Source organism: Aristolochia californica, unplaced genomic scaffold (assembly GCF_029961685.1).
Source record: "Aristolochia californica isolate CCGP_79_NKW_82.1479 unplaced genomic scaffold, dmAriCali1.0.hap1 SCAF_10, whole genome shotgun sequence".
In the NCBI taxonomy this organism is placed as follows: Eukaryota; Viridiplantae; Streptophyta; class Magnoliopsida; order Piperales; family Aristolochiaceae; genus Aristolochia; species Aristolochia californica.
This window is the reverse complement of record NW_027181771.1, coordinates 30,508,064-30,534,396: the sequence shown is the minus strand read 5'-3', so window position 1 is coordinate 30,534,396 and position 26,333 is coordinate 30,508,064. Positions and strand designations below refer to the sequence as shown.

General features: G+C 37.7%; 3 protein-coding genes across 5 annotated transcripts; 1 reads left to right on the top strand and 2 right to left on the bottom strand.

The window, feature by feature from the left end:
• The first annotated feature begins 240 nt into the window (after window positions 1-240).
• Window positions 241-9,086, top strand: LOC137942406 (protein REVEILLE 8-like). 3 transcript variants are annotated; one of them, XM_068788036.1, is made up of 8 exons: window positions 241-472; window positions 6,239-6,296; window positions 6,867-6,990; window positions 7,250-7,375; window positions 7,690-7,799; window positions 8,114-8,173; window positions 8,404-8,519; window positions 8,677-9,086. In XM_068788036.1, the coding sequence occupies exons 1-7, from the start codon at window positions 363-365 to the stop codon at window positions 8,500-8,502; spliced, it is 687 nt and encodes a 228-aa protein (XP_068644137.1). In that variant the 5' UTR covers window positions 241-362; the 3' UTR covers window positions 8,503-8,519; window positions 8,677-9,086. The 3 variants fall into 3 exon arrangements, with proteins under 3 accessions (XP_068644137.1, XP_068644139.1, XP_068644138.1); XM_068788038.1 differs by lacking the exon at window positions 241-472 and adding an exon at window positions 4,654-4,665 and having other exon boundaries at window positions 6,239-6,389; XM_068788037.1 differs by lacking the exon at window positions 241-472 and adding an exon at window positions 4,932-5,171.
• A 634-nt stretch (window positions 9,087-9,720) lies between these two features.
• Window positions 9,721-13,181, bottom strand: LOC137935695 (large ribosomal subunit protein uL4-like). The gene is made up of 2 exons (XM_068780224.1): window positions 11,994-13,181; window positions 9,721-10,087 (listed from the first exon to the last, which is right to left on the bottom strand). Exons 1-2 carry the CDS (start codon window positions 13,098-13,100, stop codon window positions 9,974-9,976), a joined length of 1,221 nt encoding a protein of 406 aa, XP_068636325.1. The 5' UTR covers window positions 13,101-13,181; the 3' UTR covers window positions 9,721-9,973.
• Window positions 13,182-23,680: 10,499 nt separating this feature from the next.
• On the bottom strand, window positions 23,681-25,358 carry LOC137943221 (cystathionine gamma-synthase 1, chloroplastic-like). Its single transcript, XM_068788911.1, has 3 exons — window positions 24,930-25,358; window positions 24,688-24,806; window positions 23,681-24,192 (listed from the first exon to the last, which is right to left on the bottom strand). The coding sequence occupies exons 1-3, from the start codon at window positions 25,071-25,073 to the stop codon at window positions 24,024-24,026; spliced, it is 432 nt and encodes a 143-aa protein (XP_068645012.1). The 5' UTR covers window positions 25,074-25,358; the 3' UTR covers window positions 23,681-24,023.
• Window positions 25,359-26,333: the final 975 nt, after the last annotated feature.

The following is a 26,333-nucleotide window of genomic DNA, read 5'->3' as shown; positions in this document are numbered from 1 at the left end:
GTTAGCGGCTCTCCCGGTCCGGTTGGCCGCGAAAAATTGAATGCGAATGTCGTCGATATCTCGTGTCCCCGAGTTTTTGGTGCCTCTCTTTTCATGCCGACTAACCGTCAAATCTTGTGTCAAAATTAAAAAGCAGTTGGAAGCAAAAGTAAGGGTCCAAATTCACGGACCGTATATATACGGAGTCTCAAAGCGGGCCCCACCTTCGAGTTTGGCCAACTGGAGAGGGACTTCGTCTCCACACCCCGCCTCGAAAATTTTCAACCATTGACGCACCTCGTTAAACTTTTTCGTCTTCCATAGCTTGTTGGGAATGTTACCCGGACTGGACCATAATTTCGACTCCTGCAATTCCCTATTTCATGGCTTCTGACGGTTCAAGCAAGAAAATAAGGAAACCCTACACCATAACCAAGTCCAGGGAGAGCTGGACTGAAGAAGAGCATGATAAATTTCTGGAGGCTCTTCAACTGTAAGTCGTGATCTCTTTTCTCGTTTTTTTTAGCGCTATGCGATCCTTGTCTTGCTATGATATCTTCTTTGGCGAACTGTCTCTGCTTTCTGTTGTAGGATTTAAGTGAAGAGAGAGTCCTTTTAAAAGCAGTGTCAGGCATTTAGAAAGAAAAAAGAAAAAAAAAAAAGTGGTGTCAAGAGCAGGATTCTTTAGTTGTTTACGAACAGAAGAGGCTGCTTTTGTTTTCGGTCATTTTGACTTAAAATATTAGTTGGTTTTTGTGTTCTTATGACCGGGATTATTAAGCTGGTGTCTTTACGGAAGAGATGACTAATTGGGGTGAATGAACGGTGTTTTCCTTTTCAATGTCGCTTACGCTGATGGTGCTTCTTTTGTTTTATAAATTGACGATGTTTGGCTTTAGCCAGAGAGGAGAATTGCTGCTGAGAAGTTTTTAAGCTTTTTGATCGTGCTTTAGTTACCATGATCAAATAGGCAGAGAACTTGGTCAAACGACCATTATGCAAAATTTCATGGACTTCGACAGCATCCAGTCAGGGAAAAAATGTATACCATGTTGGATTTCCATTATTGTATTAGGTCTCAGACACTGTTAATAAAGTCATAAATCCTAGTATTTGTTGGTAGAGGATAACTCAAACTGAATATGAGATGTTGGTAATACTAGTATATGCTGTGTTAGGGAAAAACACCGATGACAACAAGACAAAATCACGCACGACACTATTTTTTACGTGACACAATTTTTTACGTGGTTCGGCAAATTGCCTACGTCCACAGGAGCTTCAGAGGATTTTATTCTAATAAGAGGAATCACAATACAATAGAGAGGCTTCTCAGTTGCAGCAGCAGCGTCATCCCACTGTCTCTCACAGCAACGACTCCCTGCTGCCTCTACCAGCAGCACCGAAACTCCTCCCTGCTGCCTCTGCCAACAACACCTGGAACTCCTCCCTACTGCCTCTACTAGCAGCACCTGGAACGCCTCCCTGCTGCCTCTACTAGCAGCACCGAGAACACCTCCCTGCTGCCTCTACCAGCAACATCTCCAGAAAGCCTCCCTGCTACCTCTACCAGCAGCAACACTGGAACTTCTCCCTGTTGCCTCTACCAGCAGCACTGGAACGCCTCCCAGCTGCCTCTACCAACAGCACCGGAACTCTTCCCTGCTGCCTTTGCCAACAGCACCGGAACTCTTCCCTGCTGCCTCTACCAACAACACCTGGAACTCTTCCCTGCTGCCTCTACCAGCAACATCACTGGAACGCCTCCCTGCTGCCTCTACCAGCAACATCACTGGAAAGCCTCCCTGCTGCCTCTACCAGCAGCAACACCGGAACGCCTCTCGGCTGCCTCTACCAGCAGCATCGGAACTCCTCCCTGCTGCCTCTGTCAGCAGCACCTAGAACGCCTCCCTGCTGCCTCTGCCAGCAGCACCTGGAACGCCTCCCTGCTGCCTCTACCATCAGCACTGGAACTCCTCCCTGCAGCCTCTGCCAGCAGCACCGGAACTCCTCCTTGCTGCCTCTACTAGCAGCACCGGAACTCCTCCTTGCTGCCTCTACCAGCAACACCCGGAACTTCATTCTGCTGCCTCGACCAGTAGCACCGCCGAGTCCCGACCTGACCTCTTCCAGCAACAGCGTCGAGTCCAAGCTCTCACTTTTCCAAGTCCAGAGAGCTTCTCTTCCGGCAACAACATTGGGTCTGAGCTCTCACTCTTCCGAGTCTTGAGAGTTTCTCTTCCGGCAACGGCGTCGGGTCCGAGCTCTCACTCTTCCGAGTCCAAAGAGTTTCTCTTCCGGCAACAGCGTCGGGTTCGAGCTCTCACTCTTTCGAGTCCAGAGAGCTTCTCTTCCGACAACGGCGAGAGCCTCCCGAGCTCTCTCTCTCTCTCTCTCTCTCTTCCGTCAATGGCGAGAGCCTCTCGAGCTCCCTCTCTTCCTGCAGCGGCGTCACTTCTCACGACGGTGAGAAGCCTCCTCTCTTCCGGCACCGGCAACGAATACCGAGTGGTTCTCTACAGCGTCAGTGTCGACGCTCTCTCTGCGGCGACGTCTTGACGAGCTCTACAGCGGCGTCCCAACCAGCTCCGCGGCGTCAGCTTGACCAGCTCTCTCGCTTCTGGGTCCCTCAAACTCCTCTGTTTTTCTCCCGGCACCAAGAGTCCCGAGCTTCTCTGTTTTTCTCCCAGCGCCAAGAGTCCCTTGCTCCTCTGTTTTTCTCCCGGCACCGAGAGTCCCAAAGCCTCTCGATTTCTCTTACTTCAGCTCCCACCGACGCCAATGCAGAAATCCAGAGGGAGATCGGTAAGTCCCGAGACTTACCCTGTTTTGCCTCTCGCTTACTGTAAATTCCGAAGAGGGGAAATATCTACGGGAGGGAAGCTTGATATTTCCCTTGAGTGCAGCACACGCTAACTCAAAGAAAGAGTGGTCCTCCGGGTCCCTTGGGCCCACCTCTCTAACAATGGTCCGTCTACGCGAGCTGTGTGGACTAGACTCCACAGCACTCAACAATTCTCCCACTTGGAAACTGGTACACCCACTATATCCCCCTGTTCCTCAAACATGATATCCTCCACCTCTGCAACTCACTGCCCCTGTCTTCATACTAGAAAACCAACTGAAGTTGCGCACAACTTCAGTTTCTCAAGGGTAACACCCTTCATGGCCAGCTCCCACTTGTTAGAATTTTCATCTTGCAAGGTTTCTTCGTAACTCTGCGAACTGCAGCTGCAGGAGTGGACGGCTCTGGATCTAACTGCGGAATAATAGGAGTGGGTGCACTGGACCCACTCTCTCCGTCACTCGCATCTCTGCACTACACGGTGGCCTCTAGTAGGTCATCCGATCTTCTCATCTCTCTCCAGCCATCTTTTTCCCTCAACTCTGATACCAGTTGTTAGGGAAAAACACCGATGAAAACAAGACAAATTTTTTACGTGGTTCGGCAAATTGCCTACGTCCACGGGAGCTTTAGAGGATTTTATTCTAATCAAAGAAATCACAATACAATGGAGAGGCTTCTCAGTTACAGCAGCAGCGTCATCCCACTGTCTCTCACAGCAATGACTCCCTGCTGCCTCTACCAGCAACACTTGAAACGCTTCCCTGCTGCCTCTGCCAGCAGCACTTGGAACGCCTCCCTGCTGCCTCTACCAGCAGCACCGGAAACGCCTCCTTGCTGCCTCTACCAGCAGCTCCGAAACGCCTCCCTGCTGCCTCTACTAGCAACACCGGAACTCCTTCCTGCTGCCTCTACCAGTAGCACCGGGAATGCCTCCTTGCTGCCTCTACTAGCAGCACTGGAAACGCCTCCCACCGGAATGCCTCCCTACTACCTCTACCAGCAGCACCGGAACTCTTCCCTACTGCCTCTACCAGCAACACCTAGAACTCCTCCCTGCTGCCTCTATCAGCAGCACCTGGAACTCCTCCCTGCTGCCTCTACAAGCAGCACTGCCGAGTCCCGACCTGACCTCTTTCAGCAACAGCGCCGAGTCCGAGCTCTCACTCTTCTGAGTCCAGAGAGCTTCTCTTCCGACAACAGCGTCGGGTCCGAGCTCTCACTCTTCCGAGTCCAGAGAGCTTCTCTTCCGGCAACAACATCGGGTCCGAGCTCTCTCTTCCGAGTCCAGAGAGCTTCTCTTCCGGCAACGGCGAGAGCCTCCCGAGCTCTCTCTCTTCCGACATCGGCGTCGCTTCTCACGACGATGAGAAGCCTCCTCTCTTCCGGCACCGGTGACGAATACCGAGTGGTTTTCTGCAGCGTCAGCGTCGACGCTCTCTCTACGGCGTCGTCCCAACTAGCTCTCTCGCTTCTGGGCCCCTCAAACTCCTCTATTTTTCTCCCGAAGCCGAGAGTCCCGAGCTTCTCTGTTTTCTACTGGCGCCGAGAGTCCCGAGCTAGTCTATTTTTCTCCCGGCGCTTAGAGTCCCGAGACTTACCCTATTTTTCTGCTCACTTACTGTAAGTTCCGAAGAGGGGAAATATCTACGGGAGGGAAGCTTGATATTTCCCTTGAGTGCAGCACATGCTAACTCAAAGAAAGAGTGGTTCTCTGGGTCCCTTGGGCCCACCTCTCTGACAATGGTCCGTCTATGCGAGTTGTGTGGACCAGACTCCACTGCACTCAACATGCGGATGATATCATATTATCTGGAAGTGATGAACAAGGCATTAAGGAGGTAAAAGCATATTTAGCAAAGCAAATTCAGATTAAAGACCTGGGGTCACTAAAATATTTTTTGGGTATTGAAGTAGCCAAAAGCAAGGCAAGTCTAGTAATGACTTAGAGGAAATATGTCACAGACATGTTACATGAGTATGGATTATTAGATGCTAAGCCTATTGAGACTCTTACGGAGTTTGGATATGACCTTCACGATGGATAGATTGATGAATTGTGCGATAAGACAATTTGTCGTGGGTTAGTTTGAAACTCACATATGCAATTGTCACTCGTCTTGATATATCTTTTGTTGTAAGTGTTGTTAGCCTGTTCATGGGGTGTTCTCACAAGGTTCACCTCGAAGCTGCCCAACAGATCTCGAGATATCTGAAAAGGCCACCCAGAACAGGACCATTTTTTAGCCTCACAATCACATGAAGATAAAGCCCTTCTCAGATGCTGATTATGTTGGATTTAAGCTTGACCAGAAATCTACCACTGGTTATTGCATCTTTCTATGAGGTAATCTGATCAGTTGGAAAAATAAGTAATAAAATTTTGTAGCTTGTTCCAGGGTTGAAGCATAGTATATTCATACAGTCAGTAAGTTGATGAGGGTAAGATTTGTGGTCAGAGAATTGAACCTAGAATAGGAGGGACCAATGACCATGTACTATGACAATCAGGCTACTATATTCATTGCAAGAAGCATAGTGTTTCATCAAAGGACGAAATATATTGAAGTAGATTTTCACTTTATTTGAGATATTGTGAGGAAAAATGAAGTTGTAACCCCCTATGTGCAGTCTAGTAATCAGATTGGGGATATGTTTACTAAGTAGTTGGCAAATGTGAATTTGGGGTATTCTGTAACAAGTTCAGCCTTATGGATATATACGCTCCAACTTGAAGGAAAGTGTTAGAATATCTACTGAAGGGCAATATAGTCATTTTCACTTACTATAAAGTCCAACAGCTACACTATCTTGTTCTATATTTTTAGTTTTATTTCTAGTTCAATTTTCATGTAATTTGAATAAGTATGTAGGGAGATATAAGGGCTTAAGTGTTTTTAATTGAGAAGGGGAATTTCTGTAATTTTTATTTTAGAACTCTATGCAAGTCATGGGGGGTCGAGCTCGACCCGCAATCCGAGTCACTCCAGCTCTCTGAATTATTCTCCTTTTCTCTCTCTCTCTCTCTGAAACAACAAAATTCACTCTTTTACAATTACAATATAAATGTCTGATAACCTTGCACTTATCCTAGGAACTCAAAACTGAAGATTACTACAATATAAATGTCAGCTAAACGGTGAAGAACCACCAGATAAAAAGTTAAGAGTGATGGGACTGAAAACTGTCTTTCTTTTCAGTTTCTTCCTTGAAAGTTAATTTCTTCCATCATCAAAATCAGCCAGGAAATTTTGAAATTTCATTTAGGACTCCCTAGGATAATTGTAAATAACAGGAAAACCTGAAACCTATTAAACATTTGTTTAAACTTCTTGAGATTTCATTTTCTCAGCCTCTCTAAGTTTACTATGGATATCAAAAAATCTCTAACTCTTTTTCTTCTTGGCCATACAGTTTTGATCGAGACTGGAAGAAAATAGAAGACTTCGTTGGTTCGAAGACAGTAATCCAGGTACCATAAAGAAAGCACAAGTACCCGTCAGATTTGTTGTATCCTACTCGTATGTGCACCCTTCAGGAAGTCTTGCTCAAAATAGTAAAGAAGGTAACCCTTTCTTTGGAAGCAAGAAATCCTAGAAAGTGTGTGCTGGTTATGTTGCTTTTACAATGTGAAAGCAGAAAAGAAATGAGGGGTTGAACTGTCACCCAATTAGATGTTTTGGAATAATAGTACAAGTAAACATACTAGTTTCAAACAAAAGATCACATAGATATTGGCCGAGCAAGTGATTAATTTATGTTTTACATCGATTCATCACCTTCATGTAAGATATTGTTTAATTTGTATAAATGATCTTCCAGCTGTTGCAGTCATTTCTTTACATTTTCTAGTAATTTTATATTTCATTTAGAGCTAAACCAAGTTGCTTTATGCATAACCCATATCAGATGGTTTGTGTAGAATAGGAAGACCAGCACAAAAAATTTTATATGCATTAGATGATAGCTTCAGTGATCGATACATGTGCTGTATGACAAAGGTTGTTTTGGTGTGATTTATTTCATTATTTTTTTCTTCCAGATCCGTAGCCATGCGCAAAAATATTTCTTGAAGGTCCAGAAGAATGGCACTATAGCTCATGTACCTCCTCCACGTCCCAAGCGCAAAGCAGCTCATCCTTACCCCCAGAAAGCTTCAAAAAATGGTATAATGCCTTACATGATGACAAGTTTCTGAAATATGACCATATAAGACCGTTACACACATATCCTTCTGCTTTCATAGATAGCCATGGGATGCCAAATTTATCCTTTTAGATACATCTTCATTTCAGCATTGGAAATCCTTCACTGAATGCATGCAGACTTTTCTTCCTAAAGTGCATTCCTTGTGCTTTTTAGCATAGATTACTTTCGCTGAGAACATTCTCCAGTTAATAGTTTTGAGACTATTATATAATGCAGAAGATACAGGAACAACCGATATAACAAGAATTGGCAGCCAAGACTTTAGTTGCTTTGGAAGTACAAGTCGTCCCTTATCAACCTATGAAGCCCCCAAGCAAGGGAGTCAAGGGTCACTACATCATGGTAAGTTTTCGGACATCATGGTAAGTTTTCGGTTTAATGAGAAATCTTCCTTGCTCCTGATTCAATTTTCCTTAGTTGTTTGATTCATGATCCAGTATTGACTTGAAAAATTCTGGAAACATAGCTCTTAAAATTTGAATATTCTTTCATAGATTTGAAAGATTGATTTGAATTATCACTGTCGCTTTGTGAAGCTGCGTCTGGTTGCTAGAAGAACTTTAGTTTCGTAACACTTCAATTAGTACACTTGTTTGCTTTCAAATACTTTATTATGAAGGTTGGTACGGTTCCTTTATGCTATTTTCTTTGCACAGGTCTTCCTGATTTTGCTGAAGTGTACACTTTCATTGGGAATGTCTTTGATCCGCAAACTGAAGGCCACGTGCAGAAGCTCAAGGAGATGGACCCCATTAATGTTGAAACTGTAAGTTCTATGAGGCCTAATATTTTATTTTTTTGGTTTCATAATGGAGTTATATAGTTCTACCTTGGCTTCTGATTGAAAGCTGTCTGAATCATATTGAAATATAAAATAGAGATGTGGACATCACTGAAAATCAACAAGGAGAAGAGGTATAAATTTGTAGGGGGGAAATACACTAATATTGATCATTAATGTACTTAAACTTTGGAAGTGATATTACTCTCAACTAATTCAGTAGTCTTAACAGGAAACTCTTGAGGTGCTCGTGATTTTTATGCTTGTCCATGTGGTAACATCTATTTGGTCTTGGGCAGGTTTTATTATTGATGAGAAACCTCTCTGTCAACTTGTCTAGTCCAGATTCTGAGCAGCTTGTGAGTATCTTTCTCCTCGATGATTCTTGATTCCAACTACGGGTGGCTGGGTGAGTCAGCTCAGCTTTTCCCAATGGGACAAACTTGGTGACATGGATAAGAAGTCAATTAAACATTAGTTGGGCAGGCTTTTCCTCTGAAAATTGTCAGCATAGCAGGCTTTTTGTATTTACTGCTTCTGAAGGAATTTTTTATTTTTTTTTAATCGATGATTCTGTTTGTGGGTACAGAGAAGGTTATTATCATCATATGATGAGAATACAGAAAAAAATGGTGCTGCAGCTGGAGGTCTCAGTGCAATCCAAAGCAAGGACATTCTGCCATGCTGAATGGCCAAAAACTTTTGGTATTTACTACCCTTGTAACTCATCCTTTTTGCATTTGACAAGATTTAGCCGATAGCACCAATTGCTGCCACTAGCCAACGTAATAGAATTTTCTATTTTAGATACCAGGCGTTCAATCACCTCATTCATTAATTCCAGTTTCTGTGACTTCCCTAGATTGAAAGATATTAAAGCAGATCAAAGACAACAAATTCTCCGATTTGTGGCCTCCTAGAGTTAAAAAAAAAAATGTAACTTGAATAAGGTGTTTCTGTTAATGATTCTTTACAAGAATGTAATATTTGCTTTTCCTTTTTGTGGTAATTTCTTCAGACTGAGATTTTGTGTAAGCACTCCACTGGAGTAAAGGTTTTGTGTGCGTAGCAGTGATTTCCAAATCGCTAGTTTGGTGGCCAGTCTCAGGGTCTCACAATCAAAACAGAAGGGTTAAGTTCTTTCTTATGATTCTGTTCTACCAGTTCGAAATGCAATCCAACTTGACTTGAGTTGCGAATTAAAAACCATGGTGGCTCAGCTGCCTAGTTCCATCATTCAAACATACTTGTATGTATATATATGTATATAGAGTAGAGGTGTTAGTTAATTAGTCATTTTTTTATTTTTTTGTCTATTATATTAATATTTTGGCAAAATTATTTATATTCCATTAAACATAAGCAGTTTTGCAGCAATCAAATTAAAGGTTGCATGGAGAATTAGAAAACCATAACATGTCGTGATTCATTGGTAAATCAACTTTGATTTTCCATTAGGTCTTCAGATCCTGTGCCAATTGCCTATGGGTTGAAGCAGTAAAAGCCTTAGATGGATTTGGCTAGAGGGCCATTACCTTACCTTATAAACCTCTTCCTTTTCAAGGGAGCTTTTTTCACGATAATATTATCCAAGGAATGGATGCGGCAACTAAACTACTGGTGTTGGCTTTTCAGCAACGAACCTCAAAGTTGCAGACCACAAGAACAAACGGGCAATTAACTGTCTTCCTTTCTTTCCTTACTAACTGAAGTTATCTGTGGATCCAATGATTTGATTGACCATTTTCTATATGAATCGAAGAAAAAGAGTTGAATTTAAATTACAAAAAAGCTGCCTGTAATAAGTGGAAGTAGGACAAATCATGCAGTTAGGTACTTACATTTACATGCTGAGAACATCCATTTGTTAAGCAAAGCAAAGCATGCAATTCAAAGATCAAACATATGAAGGGAATTCGAGTCTAATTGACTAAATGAAACACAATAATCCAAAACTAACAAAAACTCCAACAGTGCCAAAGGCCGATGTACAAAAGGTCCATGACCTTCATCTTTTGTTCGACATTCACACTTTTCTACTTCTCATACTCAACAGTAACTATTCAAAAATATAAATTACTAAAATAAAAAAAAGTTGCTCACAAATCTCAGCAAAGGCTACATCTCGGATTATCTGATCTACTTACCACCCCTACCCATCACTGGGTGACACCAAGCCACTTCGAGAAATTCTCAAACTCTGTGTAGTCACTATCTGAGATCATGGTTTGGTACCATGACTTTCCTGCAGCTTTGATGGCAGCAGCCTCCTCCTGCACACCATAAATAACTTACTCAGCCTCAGAAAACACAACATTCTTCAACAGAACAGTATGACGATTATAACACTATTGCAGCAAACAGACATTTTTAAACAAAGAATAATGCATCAAACATGAACATAACATTCAGAACTCAGAACAATTTTAAGAGTTTCAAATAATAATATTTTGAAAGAATATATTGGTTCTAAGATACCTGATCAGTAAGTGGCAGATAAAAACCTGAAAGGCCGCAAACAAAATTAAACCTAACCTCTAATCCAACTATCTCAAACACAGAAGTAAACCTCAGACTGACATTTGTTATAAATGGATATCAAAGATGGTTCCTTAAAGACAAGGTTTTCTGACCATGAAAGTTGGCACATGAAACTAAACCGAGAAATTCACAGTTAGAGTCACCTCAAGTTCATATTCAATGAATCCTTCTCATTGCAGATAAAGAGAGAGGGGGAGAGAGAGAGAGAGAGAGTATCTAAAAACTAAAGAAGCTGGCCTGAGATTATTTTACATTTTTTTTTGAGAAAAGAGATTATTTTACACTTCGACAAGACAATTTGTGAACTCTGTCAGCTCTATCAGACACTACTACATATAAGCAAGCCACTACGGTGAATCCCTGCTAGATAAGGGCACTGTCATATGAGTTACACTCAATGATAGATTAAACACAAGAAAAAAAAATCACAAATACAACAAGATAGCAATTTGCTGTTTTATTTTTTTAAAAGGATTCACTGGATAATATCTACTACACAGCTTCCAGCAACAGCAATTGTTCATTGTGAACATACAACAGCAGTAGCTTTCTAAAGTAAAGTGCAGTTATGAGCATATTTCAATCTCAAGTAATGTGCTATTATAAAAGCTACCAATGTAGCTTCTTTCTATTGCACTAACCATGAGGGACTACTATATAAACCCAATTAATCACAGACTGGAAGCAAAACAAGACAATGTGTTAATGAACATTACAATTAACACCCAGTACGATTACATTCCTGTACAAGCATAAAGAAAAAAGGTGAGGTTTCACAATAGAACCACTCTCAATGTAATAATTTAGAAACCTCGAAATAACTGGAAACTACTAAAACACAATAAACAATTATGAGATAATAAGTTCTAAACCAATGGAAAAACAAAAATTGATATTACATATGGCCTTAAGATATAAGAAGATGACTCCAGAGAAAGACAACAACATTATTCACTGATTAATTTATGAGGAACAAAAAATAGCTTATATAACATTAAGTCATAAGACCTATGTCATCTGAATGGGTTGTTGATTTTGGATAAGCAAGAAAAAACAGAAAAAAGTCTTGCATAAGCAAGTCATACTTCCCGAACCAAGTAAGAAATGATTTTTGCAACTTTCACAAATAAAACCTCGAAGTCATATCAACTTTCAAGTCTCTAAAAAAATACAACAATAGTTACCGTTTAACTCAAGTTTAGATGCAAATGAAAACCAATGGAGAACTATTTGTAATCATCTTGTTGCCATTAAGTTACCCTTACATAATATCCACAGAACAGGGATTTTTTTAAGACATTTTAGGAGTTGATGCTACTATCCATATTGGGAAAGCTACCAAATATGTCCACCAGAACAGTATTTGTCTTCGAATACATGTTGAGAATTGATGCTACTATTCATATTGCGAGCTCTAATAAATATGCAGACACAAATTAGACAAATTAGAACACCTATAAACGACAACGTCATGAAGAAAAATAACAGATATTCCCTGAATGGACATTATTGACACTAAAAAACAAAAAAATTATAGAATGCCAACAAACAGCAATAACATATATCACAAAATATTCATTAGATGTTTGGGCATAGAAATGATAAAAACAGTGGTAGGAATAAGAAATATTTATATACCTTTGACAGGGGTTTCCTCTTCTTGTCGAGCTTTTCTTTCTTGGCTTTCACTCTCTGCGCCTCAGCCAACAAAGCCATCCTCCTTGCAGTCTTTGCGTAGGGGTTGAGCTTTAGGAGCACGTTGAGATTCTTCAACGGGTTCTTCTTCAGGACCTTCCTCTTATTTTCCTTCTTAATGGGTCTCACCACGGACTGCACTTCATCCGAATTGATAATTCTCGCAAGATCAGCATTCAGCATCTTGGACCTTGGCAAAACATATCCCTTCTTCTTCTCCGCTGGCTTCTCAAAAGTTCCATAAATGGAATCTAACTTTTCGAATGCCGATTTAGTCCAAATGATGAACCTTCCGAGGTGACCACCAGGAGCAAGCTTTAGAAGATTAAGACGCTCAACATTAGCAACGTCAACTCCCGGAAGATTACGGAAGGCATTGACAATCTTCGATCCCTCTGTGCCATACACAATAAGAGGACCCTTTCGAGAAATGTACCTCCTGTTCCTCATCTTACCCTTGCCGGGACGAATTGACAGGGAATCTTTGGCCTTCTCAGCCTCGGGATATGCCCCGATCTGCTTGAGGATTTTAATAGCCGCAGAAGTCTTCTCAACGGCTTCAGCAGAGTCGGAGATAACAAGAGGCAGCTCTGGCACGGATTCAATCCGGTGTCCACGAGCAAGCACGAGTGATGGAATAGCAGAGGCTGCAAGGGCCGAGACAATGGCAAATCGCTTCTGACTTATGTTGATCTTGCGATGCCAGCGCCTCCAGATCTTGGTCGGGGCGAACATCCGCCCCCCTCGGCACATGTTACCGAAAGCACCCTGCCCGGCGCGATGAGTACCACCCCCTGGAACACGAGGGATCCTAGACACAGCGCGTCCAGTTCCCCAAGATTCAGCAGAGGTCTGGTGACCTGCTTTCCGGGACACTGCATAAGGTTGCCGGCGGTTTTTAGAAATGTTTGCATGAACGTAACGGACAATATCGGGGCGAATGGACGACTTGAGGACGTCGGGAAGGGGAACGGAGTTCGCCCCGTCAGTAGCCATGTCTCCTTCAAGTGCCTGAACGGTGACGAGGGGGCGAACGGCCGCGACGGCCATGGCTGATGCTATTAGGGTTGGCGGGAGGTCGAAGAACGCTACGAAAGGGAAAATGAGAAAGGGCTGGCGTTAGGGTTTTTGAGTAGGGTATAAATACATCATTTGTGAGGGTTTGGGTTGTCTTGTCCCACGATGACGAAGAATTCTTAAAAAAACACACCCGTCTGTTTTCATATCTCAAGCGGCCCATAAATGAAGGGTTCGTATAGAAGAGAATAGGCCCATGGGTGAGTGACTGATATGTCTTAGTGGGCCTTATGCCGGATGTGGATCCTACTTACTAAAATGACACGTCGCAATCCCACCACGTGGTCGTTCAAACTGTAGTAAAGCTATAAGTAAGGAAATGTGGAGAGCCTAGGAGAATTAATATGATAGGGTGAAAATGAATATTTCTTTTTTGTTTAATTAAATTGCAGTAATTAGAGTTTGCACTATAATCAAACAATTCCTTAATCATCAAGGCACCACTATTGGAAAGTAGAAGGATCTGCCCCGCCTGATTAACCTTAACTTGAATTTGTATATGTTCAAGTTTGACTTGATCTTAATACTTAAAAGAACTTAAGCTTAAGTTGAGTCTAGACTCGAACCTAAATTTGAAATCTAAATCCAAGAGTGAAAGAGTGAAAACTATAGCTCTGGGTCGAGGAGAGAGTGATGTTGAGTCAGCTTCACAATTTTCTCTGAAGTATATCATTTCACGCGCCGTGAAATGTTTACGATGTGTATTAATCAAATTCTCCATTTTACTAACTAGAATAATAATAATTAAAAAAAGTTGTTTCTTTTTGTTTTGGTTTCCATAGATCCCTAACATACCCTAACTTTTTTTACATAGTAAATGTCATATGGGAAATTACTCGAAAGTAGATATCCGTATGAGTCTGGTTCTTTTGGCTTATGAATACTAACAGGTTTTGTGTTATTTTCACTAGTAAAAATAGTTTCACTTTCACATTCGGAGACTTTAACTAAACTAATTTGGTAATAGCAAAGTCTGGAAATGGATTTCCTAGGAAATATAACCGCAAATTCTATGGAGGAAGAAAATATAACGATCGCTTGACGCATCCATGATTTTGATTTGTTTGCCTAATTGATTCTCTATTTATGCTTGATACATTCACTTTTTAGATAATTCACTTTCCACTTTATAATATAAAAAATTTCACTGTTAAAATAGTCACTAAATATAATATTAAAAGAAAAAAATATATAAACAAAAAAGGGTATTTTATTATATAAGATTACTTTAATAGAATTAACTTTTATGGTAGATAGTGTTATTAGACTAAAGTAACATAAATTTTAACTAGTTTTAAATTAATATATATTTTAAATATATATATTTTAAAAAAATTATAAATATTTTTAATATTTTTTAAAAATTAGTAAAAAAATTAAAAGTATTCATTTTTTAATTTAAATATATAAAAATAACATGATCTAACAAATACTTAAAATTTTGTTTAATTTTTAATTTTGTAATATATAAATTACCACTCTTAAAATTGAAATCAAATATAATAATAAAATCATTAATTTATATAAATAAAAAAGAGGGAATTTTATTATATAATATTATCTTGATAGATTTAATTTTATAAGATAATTTTGGTTAACTATTCTTTTAATAAACATAAATTTTAATTTATTTAAAGTAATAAAGAGTTTTAAAAAAATAAATTAAGATTCTTTAATTTAATCATGTGTATAAAATAAAAATACATAAACAAATGCTAACTTTAATTAGATCCACTTAGTAGAGTAAGAGATCAAAATGACAAAAACAAGAGTGAGAGAGCGAGTGAGCGAAAGTGAACCATAGGGGAGTGATTTCATTTTAGGAATTTTACTATATTACCCAATTTTATACAAATATTAACTCAAATAACAATTTTCCAATTTTAATATAAATAAACCTAACTGTGACTGATGAACAACACATGTGTACAGTTAGAGAGGACACAGCATTGTTGACCTCATATGTGGCAACACATTATCACGCCACATCAGCAATAGAAGCAATTAACGATGTGTCATCAAAGTGCAATGTCATTGTACTAATTTACGACATGTCATCAACACTCAGCGTAAGCATACATGTTTTTCTCCCATTTTCCTTTCAATATTGATTTAAGTTAATTTATAACTTAAAAAATATTAATAAATGGTTTTAAAAATTTTATACATTTCATTACCTTTTATTTACTATAATAAAAATATAAAACTAGTTTATTATTTATATTAAATTTTTAAATGTAATCAATAGCTTTCGTTATCGATTTAAGATATAATTTAATTAAATACAATTTTTGTAAAAAATATTTTTGTACATATTTTTTACCTTCTTTTTTATAATAATGAAAAAAAATTGTACTAATTAATTAAAAAAATAAATTCTTACCTATTTAACACCTTTCATTATCGATTTAAGATATTTTAATAAAAAATAATTTTAAAAAATATTTAAAGTTTTTAAAAATCTTATTTATTGGTACATGTTTCATTACCTTCTATAATTTAAAAAAAAATAATGTATTGTTGATTTAAGAAATTTAATAAATTAAAAAGAATATAATAAACTTATGTTTTAGTTTTAAATTATCTATTTTAAATTAAATATATTATAATTTTGTATTTATTTATTATAAGAGAAGGTAATAAAACATATACCGAAAAAAGATATTTGAAAACAAAGTTTTTCTTTCAAAAAATTTTAAAATTTTAAAATATCTTAAATCAATAATGAAATGTGTTAAATAGATTAGAATATAATTTTTAATTAGTTAATAATTTTTTATAGTTTATTAATCTAAATAGAAGGTACTAAAATAAGTACCAACATATAAGATTTTTAAAAACTAATTTTTTAAATAAATATTTTAAAATTTTGAAAACATCTTAAATCAATAATCAAGGTGTTAATTAGATTTGAAAATGTTTTTTAATAACTAATATATACATTTTATATTTTATCTCAATAAATAAAAGGTAATGAAAAGTGTTCCACCAAATAAGATTTTTAAAAACTTAAATTTTTTTAAAATTATTTTTTATTAAAAATATTTTAAATTGACAATGAAAGGTGTTAAATAGGTATGAATGTGATTTTCTAATTAATTAATTTTAAAAAAAATGTTATTATAAAATTGAAGATAAAAGATGTATAGAAAAATAAGATTTTTTTAAAAAATATTTTTAAAATATCGTTTAAAATTAAATAATATCTTAAATCGATAATGTAAGGTATTAATTACATTCATTTAAAAAAATATTAATTAACTAAATTCGTATTTTTTTAATATATTAAATAAAAGGTAATGAAATATGTAATCTTTTTAAAACCAGAAATTAATGATATTTTTCTGAAATTTTACAAACGAGTTTAAATTAATAATAAAAAAGAAAATGGAAATAAAGGTATACTGACAGAGTGCAGATGTGTGCTTATAATGCCTTGTTATGATGACATGGCATCCTAGGCGACGTTGATGGTACAGAGATTTGATGATGTGTCTAGGTGACGTGGTGATAAATCCTTTGGGTGTTGATTTGGCACGATGATGTGGGCCTGTGGCCTCTTCGTAAGCCGGGAAGGGACAAGAACAAAATTATAAAATTATAAAATTGTAAAATTATATGGGAAGGGGAGCCACGTCACGGGCATCTTACCAATTTCCATGTTGTTTGAGGAAAAGAGTTTCCCGGACACGTCATTTGGAAGTAGATTCCTTCCCCCAAATATTGCACGGAAATATCACGGCAAATTCTATGGAGGGAAATATAACCGTCGCTTGACGTGTCTGAAGTAAGATCCAGACCATCCAAACCTTCTTGTTGAGCAAGCAACTTAACTCTCGTAAATAACCGCAGTAGAGCGCCACCCACCCTCCCGCAACTGAAATCTCTCTCCCTCAGTGAACTCCTCTATTGCTGCTCTTCCCCAAGAGACTTCTTCCGCTCTTTTCCCTCCAATTCTTTCCTCCACACCTTCTTCTGCGATCCTCTCTTCTCCTTCACCAAATTCAGCATCGTCCCCAGCTCTGTTCGCCACTTGCTGCGATGGCCTACGAAGCTCTCTCCCCGCCGAGGAAGACAAGTGGAAATCCTTGTCCAAAGAGAGGCCAAATCAAATCCAAGATTTTCGGGATGTTCGTCAAGTCAGTGGTAACATTAGCTTCATCGGCAGCGGGAGGAAAGAGGAAGCGAAGTGGCGGCTCCGTTAGCTCGGCCTCTACGACTCCCACTTTGAGCGCCTTCACCTCTGAAGAAAATTCTGACGCATAAGAGAACCCCATTTTTTCGTATTGGGGTGGGTTCTTCAAAGGTGAATTTCACGATCGCCCAGTGCCTCTGCTGCTGATTTTTTTGTTGCTTATCCTTTTCGACTTCATATATTATAATTAGGTTTTGTGTATAATTGATTCTTTCATTTCTTGAGAATTATCGTAGATGAACTTTAAATTTTAGATACCATTCGGTTTTGTGTTGAACCTAATCAATTTGAGAATTCTCAACAGCAGATGACAGTAACTTGTATGTTTCTTCGTTTATCATTGGAAGTTAAGAACCAGTTTCTGGTGTTTGAGTTCTGAAAAATGGGAATTCGAATTTAGTTATTTCAGTTCGTACTACTGCCGCAACAGAGCAGCTTATTGAGATTTTTCAAGACGAAGTGAACTAAAAATCTCGAGCTTAATTTCAATTCGTAGAATGTGTTCGTTTCTCAAATAATACTCGAAACTCCATGGAAATTTCACGCAAACCGGACACATGGATCCTCCTAAAATTAGAAGAAGCAGAATGAAACTTAAAATTCAAGAACTGATTGCCTACGAATTGCTGAAAGCCCCCACAGCTGGTAAAATTCGTATTGTGCTGCTGTAGTTTTATCAGGTTCAAACTTTTTTAGGTAGACATTAAACAATAGGATTAATGATGGTTAATATTATATTTAATTAAAAATTTAGAATTTTCAAATTAATATTTTAATTAATTAATTTGATATTATAAATTTAAATATTTATAAAATTATTTATTCTTATATATTTAGTTAATGAAATAACTACTTAATTTTTTTCTTATTTAATAATTTATAACAAGTTAAAATCTATCTTTTAGTTTATTAATATAAAATTAAAGTAAAAGTTATAAAATTAAATCAATCGGAATACTTTATTAATAAAAATATCTTTGTACTTTACACTACACTTACCATTACGAACACTAACACTTACCGACATATAAGATTTTAATGTGTTTTACATAATAAAATATATATTATAAATTTTAATTTTAGATTTAAATAATCTATTTAAATTAAATATTATTCTAATTAATTATTTATTTATTATATGAGAAGGTAATAAAACACATACCGATAAATAAGATTTTTAAAAACTAATTTTTTCTTTCAAATATTTTTAAAATTTTAAAATATCTTAAATCAATAATGAAATGTGTTAAATACATTAGAATATGATTTTTAATTAGTTAATAAAAAATTTATATTTTCTTAATCTAAATAGAAGGTAATAAAATAAGTACCGACATATAAGATTTTTAAAAACTAATTTTTTGAAATATTTTTAAAATTTGAAAACATCTTAAATCAATAACCAAAGGAGTTAATTGGATTTGAAAATGTTTTTTTAATAATTAATATACAAATTTTATATTTTATCCCAATAAAAATAAAGGTAATGAAACTTGCTCCACCAAATAAGATTTTTAAAAACTTAAAAATAATTTAAAACTATCTTAAATTGACAATGAAAGGTGTTAAATAGGTATGAATATGATTTTATAATTAATTAATTTACAAAATTAATATTTTTTATTATAAAATAGAAGGTAATAAAAGATGTATATAAAAATAATATATTATTTAAAATATTGTTTTAAATTAAATAATATCTTAAATTGATAATGTAATGTATTAATTACATTCATTTTTTTAAAATATTAATTCACTAAATTCGTAATTTTTTATTATATTAAATAAAGGTAATAAAATGTGTAAGATTTTTAAAACTAGAAATTAATGTTTATTTTTTTTTTTTTAATTTTTTTTAAAAAAACTTAAATTAATAATAAAGGGAAAATGGAAAAAGGTATAGTGAGAGAGTGTTGATGTGTCATTATAATGCCTTGTACGATGCACATAGCATCCTACAGAGTTCAAATGCATTGGAAAACAGATTCGAGTGTTCTTATTCCAAAATGAAAAATATGATGTCAGTCAGAGAATGAGTAAATTTTTATAATATACTTAAATAGATCATATACCTAAAAAGATAATTAACCAAAATAAACATGGTTACTACACTAATAAGCGATTTAATGTTGTATTAGAATAAATTAATATACTAATTAATTAATGCAGTTTATTATAAAATAATATACTAAGTAATGAAATACTATATTATATTAATTAATGAAATACTATAGTATTAAAATAACGCTAGTTTAATTTTTCGTAACTTAGGAAGAATCAAATCAGCAGTGTCGTCTTCCTCATGGCGCCGATAATGGCAAGCCAACAGGCAACGCTCTGACGGTCCACAAGATGGAGAAGAGAGGGAGGCCGAGAGGCTCTGCAACGGAGTGGCGGTAGGCAACTGCGACGGAGGTTCGATGATGGTTGTTTTGCGACGAAGGCTTGGTGATGGCAGCTCTGTGACGGAGGCCGAGAGGAAGAAGAGAGAGAGGCCAAGAGGGAGAAAAAAATTGGGGGAGGAAGGTAGAGAGGGAGAAGAGACAAAGGGAGATGAAGCCAAATGGAGTGAGAAGACGAGAGGAAGAAGAGAACAGGAGAAAAAAAAATTCGGGGAGGAAGGCCAAGAGAGAGAGAGAGCATGAGAGAGAAAAAAAATTTCGTCGGGGGAAGAAAGATGCGTCCCGAAAATTTCCTTCAAGTGAATGATTCAAAATTTTGGGCTGAATCATGATTCCATGATTTTAGCTTGAGGCGATTACTTGCGTTTTTAAGATGACGCTAGTGTTGGTACACTACTAAGTTAGGGGTGGCATCGAGCCGAGCCGAGCCCGAACCTGCCTATGTTCGAGCCGAGCTTGATTTAAATATTTCGAACTCGAGCTCGAGCCTAAAATTGTAATTGATCTCGAACCTAATAATTTTAATCGAGTTCTAGCCGTCCTCGAGCTTCAACATTCATTTAAAACTTTTCAAAAAATACATGTCTCGAGTTCGTGCTCAAACATATATTTAAAACTTTTTAAAAAATACATGTCAAATAAATTGTATATAAAATTATGCATACATTTTACATAAAATATGAAATGACCCCTATTTAAAATTGGGCATAAGGGTGGCATCGAGTCCGGGGGTCTAAACCTTGTTCAAGTTGAGCTTGATTTAAATATTTCGAACTCTAGCTAGAGTCGGCCCTAGCCTCGAACCTAAAATTGTAATCGAACTCGAGCCTAATAATTTTAACTGAGTTTGAGCTCGAGCTCTAGCCGAGTTTGAGTTTAACCTACATTTAATACTCTATATAAAATATATGTCAAATAAATTATATATAAAATTATGCATACATTTAAAAAAAAATAATTATAGGGGAGGTTCAGGATTGAATTCCAATAATGGATTAAAACACACTAATATTAATCTTTTTTACTCCAAATGTTGTCTAGCATGTTTTATAATTTTTTAATCTGGCCATAAATTTAATATGACCTCCTTTGTGCCCCTGGTTGAAATTTTATATTCTAGGAAAGACTTGAAATATTTTTCCTATGATACATATTTCCAAAAAAACTTTTAAATAAAATCCTATTACTATTAGTGACTTATTAGAAAATTACAAGAAATATTTTAAAATTTTCTTAGGAAAGTTGAATGGACCTCTTATTGCCTCTTTTTGGGAAATAAATAAAAATTAATAATCAATCTAATATATTACTATATTTATCGATAATTTTTTAATCAAATAAAATGGCTAACACAAAATTGCAATGAAAATTGCCTCATGCTACAAGCATTACAGCATCAACTGTCAAATACTTACTACAAAATTTTCTATATGGTTTTCTAGCCCATCTTGGCAAGAAATACTTACTTAGGAAATGATATGATTTTTTTAATAAGAAATTTCAATTAGAAAAATGTTTACAAAAAACATGAGACACTAATAGTCCTTAGAAACTTTGTTTTCAATTTCTTCAAGAGCCATGAGGAAGGAGAGTTTAAGGATTATTTTTGTTCATTTTATGATCTCGCACATGCGAAATCATCTTCGCAGGGACGGGGAGAAATTATTTTCCCCTAAACTTAGGTATCTGGTTCTGGTTTTTCGCCGAGAGGGAAGGGGGTTACGATGGCGTCGAGGACCTGTCGTCGGAGATGATGGCTACGACGGAGGCAGCGACGACGGAAACAAAGGTGAAGGCGAGGGGAGGTAGAAATCAAACGGCCACAAAGGTGGCCGGCGAGCAGCTATCGACGACGATAAAGGTGATGACAATGACCAACGGGAGGGGCTCGGCTGTGACGAGCCGAGGAAGAATCCCCCCTACTCTCCCGATCCCAACTCAGTTCGTTAACAAGTCGTCGAATCGAACCTGGATTCGGTCGAGCTCAACTCGTTAATTTAAATGAGCCTATCCAGGGATACTGAATCGAACCGAACCGGCACCGAGCTGAGCTCGAGCCACTAGCAAACCGGCTCAGGTCGAAGCCACCCATACCACTAACGGCCTAATTAAATGAACTACGGAATGCGCGTGAACTTCATTGCTCACTAAACCCCTTGCCCCGATGATATGGCATTATAATGCCCTGTTATGATGACATGGCATCCTACAATGATGATGTGTCTGGTAACGTGGTGCTCAAATCCATTGGGTTTTGATTTGGCACGATGATGTGGGACCATGTAAGTGATTAAAATTGACATGTCATTTTTAGACGGTATACATGTGCAATTGATCAGTCAAAGAGGTGTTTTTTAAATTATGTTTGAAAATTACTTATTTGTGTTAATATTTATAAAGACAAGGTTATTATAATAAAATTCCATTTCAGTTTTACTCTTTACTTTCACTCTCCTTAAGCGGGGAAGGGACAAAGAACAGAATTATAAAATTATATGGGAAGGGGAGCCACGTCACAGGCATCTTACCAATTTCCATGTTGTTCGAGGAAAAGAGTTTCCCGGAAAAGAATTTGGTAGTAGATTCCTTCGGCCCTCGTCCCCCAAATATTGGACGGATTTGGAGTGCTAATTTGATAACAGCAAAGTCTGGAAACGGATTTCCCAGGAAATATTACCGTAACTTGTCGAGCAAGCAACAACTATCCTCTCATAAATAAGCGCCGTAGAGCTCTTCTTCCACCATTCCGCAACTGAAATCTCTCTCGCCTCAGTGAACTCCTCTGTTGCTGCTCTTCTTCCGCTCTTTTCCCGTCAATTCTTTCCTCCTCAGCTTCTTCTGCGATCCTCTCTACTCCTTCAGCAAATACGACTCTGCATCTTCCCCCGCCCTGTTCGCCACTTGCAGCGATGGCTTACGAAGCTCTCTCCCCGCCGAAGAAGACAACTGGAAATCCTTATCCAAAAAGGGGCCAAATCAAATCCAAGATTTTCCGGATGTTCTTCAAGTCAGTGATAACATTAGCTTCATCGGCAGCGGGAGGAAAGAGGAAGCGAGGAGGCGGCTCCGGCAGCTCAGTTTCTGCGACTCCGGCAGCTCGGCTTCTTCGATTCCCGCTACCTCTGAAGAACATTCTGACGCCTAAGAGAACCGCGCCCGATGATCTTATCTTGCCATTTTCTCGTTTTGAGGTTCTTGAAGGGGAATTTCACGATCGCCAATGTCTCTGCTGCTGCTGCTGATTTTGTGTTGCTTATCCTTCTCGACTTTATATTATTATAATTAGGTTTTGTGTATAATTGATTCTTTCATTTCTTGAGAATTATCCTAGCTGAACTTTAAATGTTAGATACCATTCGGTTTTTGTATTCTTTCATTTTATTCAATTTGAGAATTGTCAACAGCAGATGACAGTAACTTGTATGTTTCTTTGTTTATTATAGGAAGTTAAGAACCAGTTTCTGGTGTTTGAGTTCTGAAAAATGAAATTTGAATTTAGTTTGAAGTTTGAAGATTGAAAAGAGAAAAAAATGAGAAATTCTTAGTGTTTTAGCTGCTTCGATGACTGGTATGGATTAGACAGAGAAGACTTCGTATGGTCAAGATAGTTGATTTTCGGCGGGTTTTCCATGGGTACCATGAATTACGTAAAGGGTATTGCTACAGATTCTTTCAGTTCATACTACCGCAACAGAGCAGCTTATTGAGATTTTGACGAACACAGAGCTAGTTTTTCAAGACGACACTGCAAAGTGAATGAAAAATCCCGAGCTTCAATATCAATTCGTAGAATGTGTTTGTTTCTCAAATAATACTCGAAACTCCATTTCGATTAATGCAAATTTCAAGCAAACCGGACACATCGATCCTCCTAAAATTTGCAGAAGCAGAATGAAACTTCAAATTCAAGAACGGATTGCCTACGAACAACTGAATGCTGCCTTGTATAGGGCTGCTGTAGTTTTTTCAGGTTCAAAATTAAAAAAGTAGGTATTATATAATACAAGATCAAACAACTTCTGCCAACAACTTATTCATTTTCCTGGTATGAAATCACATAGACAAGATTACTGTATTTCAATTAGTAAACAACAATGAAGGACATAAAAACGGATCTCATCCACAATTTCCCATCTTTTTCCACCACTACACTGACAGCTCTAACCACCTTCCCCTGCGTGTCCTCCAAAACTTGTAATATTTCTCCATCCGGGCTATACTTCAGGATTCTTGCATGGGGCTGGCCTCCTCTATTGAGTAGATTGGCTGATGATATGGGAAGGTTGAGCAGAAAATTCCTTAATTTTGGATACAGACCACAAATGTACGTGTACATGCTGCACCGACAATGGATTGCAACCCAGAAATCACCCTTTTCATTGGTTCTAACATTGTCTGTAGCCCAGGCAGGATGGCAAATGTCTCTGAAGTCCCAACCTTTCCTCCTTTTAACCAGTATCTGGTTAGCCTGCGAATATCTGGGCCAAAGTTTAGAGAAACATTCACAGCCTTGTGTCTCTTTTTTACCTATCTATGTTCAATGCAGTATTAAAATGTGGGTTAATCTGTTAAAACAGAAGCCCTCAAATTTTTACCTAATCAATCAAGCCAATTCATGAAGCAAAATCCTTCAGAAACACACTAAAATCCTTAACTGATTCACTAGACAATGTTCCTTCAGCAATTTAACTCATAAAGGCAAGATAGGAAAAACAAAAGGGTCCAGGCAATAGAGAAAATATAAAATCAGTACTTGCAAAGTCAACCTATCTTGAGAATCAATTTCTAGAGAAAAAGTTGGTTCAATTCTAGATATGCCCTTGATGCAGGCAAAATGGCAGAATTTTGCCCATTACATGTGTGTAGCAGCCCATCTCTCAGTTATATAGAGAATAGTACTGTTTGTGCTTCAGAAGAACAATTGCAGGATCATTGTAAGAGGTGAAGAGAAAAAGAAAAATACCAGTAAGACATGACAATAGGCTGGTCAATAATGCTTTCAGAGCGTCCAAATGATGGGGCAAGGTAAGGAATTCTCAAAGCATCAATGAATTTTGCTGTAGTATACAAGTCTCCATCAAGCTGCACAAGCCACAATAACCAGAGCAAAGAAGAATATCCTTCAGTTAACCCTTTTCCAATATAATAAATTAACACATGATTCTCTAAATTTATCAAATAGTATAATAACATAAGACAGCTAACCTCAAAACTGAACACACCACCAAAACCAGTCATTTGCTGCTTGGCAATGTGATGCTCCGGATGACTTGGTAAACCTGGATAATGAACTCGCAAAATCCACCAAACACCACAAACCATACAGGACAAATTAATTAAAAGGTGCATCAAGCACAAGCTAATATCAGTACGAATTCAAAGTGCTACACAAATACATCTCCAGATAATACAGATGCCAACAACCTATCTGCACATATGTTTGTGCAATGCGCCAGTAGTTTGTCCAGCAAGCGGGTGATATTAATTATTGCCAACAGAAGCAATATATCAGCTAAACCGACTGTCAGCAACCCTCATTGCTACCAGGACCAATGGTAACCCATTCAATTAGATTCAGAAAAAAAAAAAAAGAGTATATCTCTGTTGAAGGTACAGTTTATATATAAAAGACAAAGAAGTGTTTATATATAAAAAAAGGAAAAACAGAGATTTCTGCTTACCTAGCAGACAGTTACAAAGCTTGGAGTAGCTAACAAACCAAAAGATTTACTTCAGGAATTTAAGTAATGCTAGCTTTCCTGATTAGTATTTTATTGTTTAGTGCCATCAGAAAGACCGTGCTAGCATTCATGCCAGACGCCATGAAGTAGTGCCACCAGCAGGAACTACTGCCATCAGCTAGACCGTGCCCTAATCTTTCACCTGCACAATCCAACAACGAAAAATATAAATAATTAAGAACAACGAATACAATCCTCAGGGTAATGCGACTAAAAGCTCAGAATCTGAAAATAGTACGCCAGTGTCCCTTATCATCTACACAGCAACTCCACCAATGTATTTTTAGAGTCAACCGCAATAAATTTGTGGAAACCATAAGACTCCAAGGTGAGTTTAGTATCTCAAGCCAGCGATTTTTGGGGCAGCGAGAGAAAGAGACGGCGGCTGGGGAAAGAGGAAGAGCGAGCGAAGAAGATGAATCGCAGTTAGAGGAGTGCGAAGAAGATGGACGGCGAGCAAAAGAGAGGAAGGTAGATGGTTGCAGAGAGGAAGAGCGAGCGAAGAAGAGAGCGCAGGACGGCAATGGGTGAAAGGGTGCGTCATCTCCTTGAAACGGGCGAGAGGAAGACGAAATGTCGAGGGAACGACCAGTGGAGAGAATTCACTTACTAAAACGAGTGAAAGTGAATTTACTGTGAAAGTACTTACATAGTGTAACAGCAAATTTTGGAAATAGATTTCCCGGCAAATTCTATGGAGGGAAAATATAAACGTTGCTTATCGAGCAAGCAAGGAACCAAATTGGAAAGGGGCGTGTGAAAGGGGTTTTGGTTCATCAGTGAGTCGAGATTTAAGTCCAAGTGTCTCGAAATGGATTTCCCAGGAAATATCACCGTCGATTGACGTGTCTGAAGTAAGATCCAGACC

Excerpts from the sequence above, each read along its gene's own strand:
- LOC137942406 (XM_068788036.1), top strand. The coding sequence starts at position 363 with ATGGCTTCTGACGGTTCAAGCAAGAAAATAAGGAAACCCTACACCATA. Across the intron at positions 6,991-7,249 it reads CCAGAAAGCTTCAAAAAATG|AAGATACAGGAACAACCGAT; the intron begins GTATAATGCCTT and ends TATATAATGCAG. Across the intron at positions 8,174-8,403 it reads GTCCAGATTCTGAGCAGCTT|AGAAGGTTATTATCATCATA; the intron begins GTGAGTATCTTT and ends TTGTGGGTACAG.
- LOC137935695 (XM_068780224.1), bottom strand. The coding sequence starts at position 13,100 with ATGGCCGTCGCGGCCGTTCGCCCCCTCGTCACCGTTCAGGCACTTGAA. Across the intron at positions 10,088-11,993 it reads AGAGGAAACCCCTGTCAAAG|GAGGAGGCTGCTGCCATCAA; the intron begins GTATATAAATAT and ends TATGGTGTGCAG.
- LOC137943221 (XM_068788911.1), bottom strand. The coding sequence starts at position 25,073 with ATGCACCTTTTAATTAATTTGTCCTGTATGGTTTGTGGTGTTTGGTGG. Across the intron at positions 24,807-24,929 it reads GTGGTGTGTTCAGTTTTGAG|CTTGATGGAGACTTGTATAC; the intron begins GTTAGCTGTCTT and ends TGGCTTGTGCAG. Across the intron at positions 24,193-24,687 it reads CCTATTGTCATGTCTTACTG|GCTAACCAGATACTGGTTAA; the intron begins GTATTTTTCTTT and ends AGATATTCGCAG.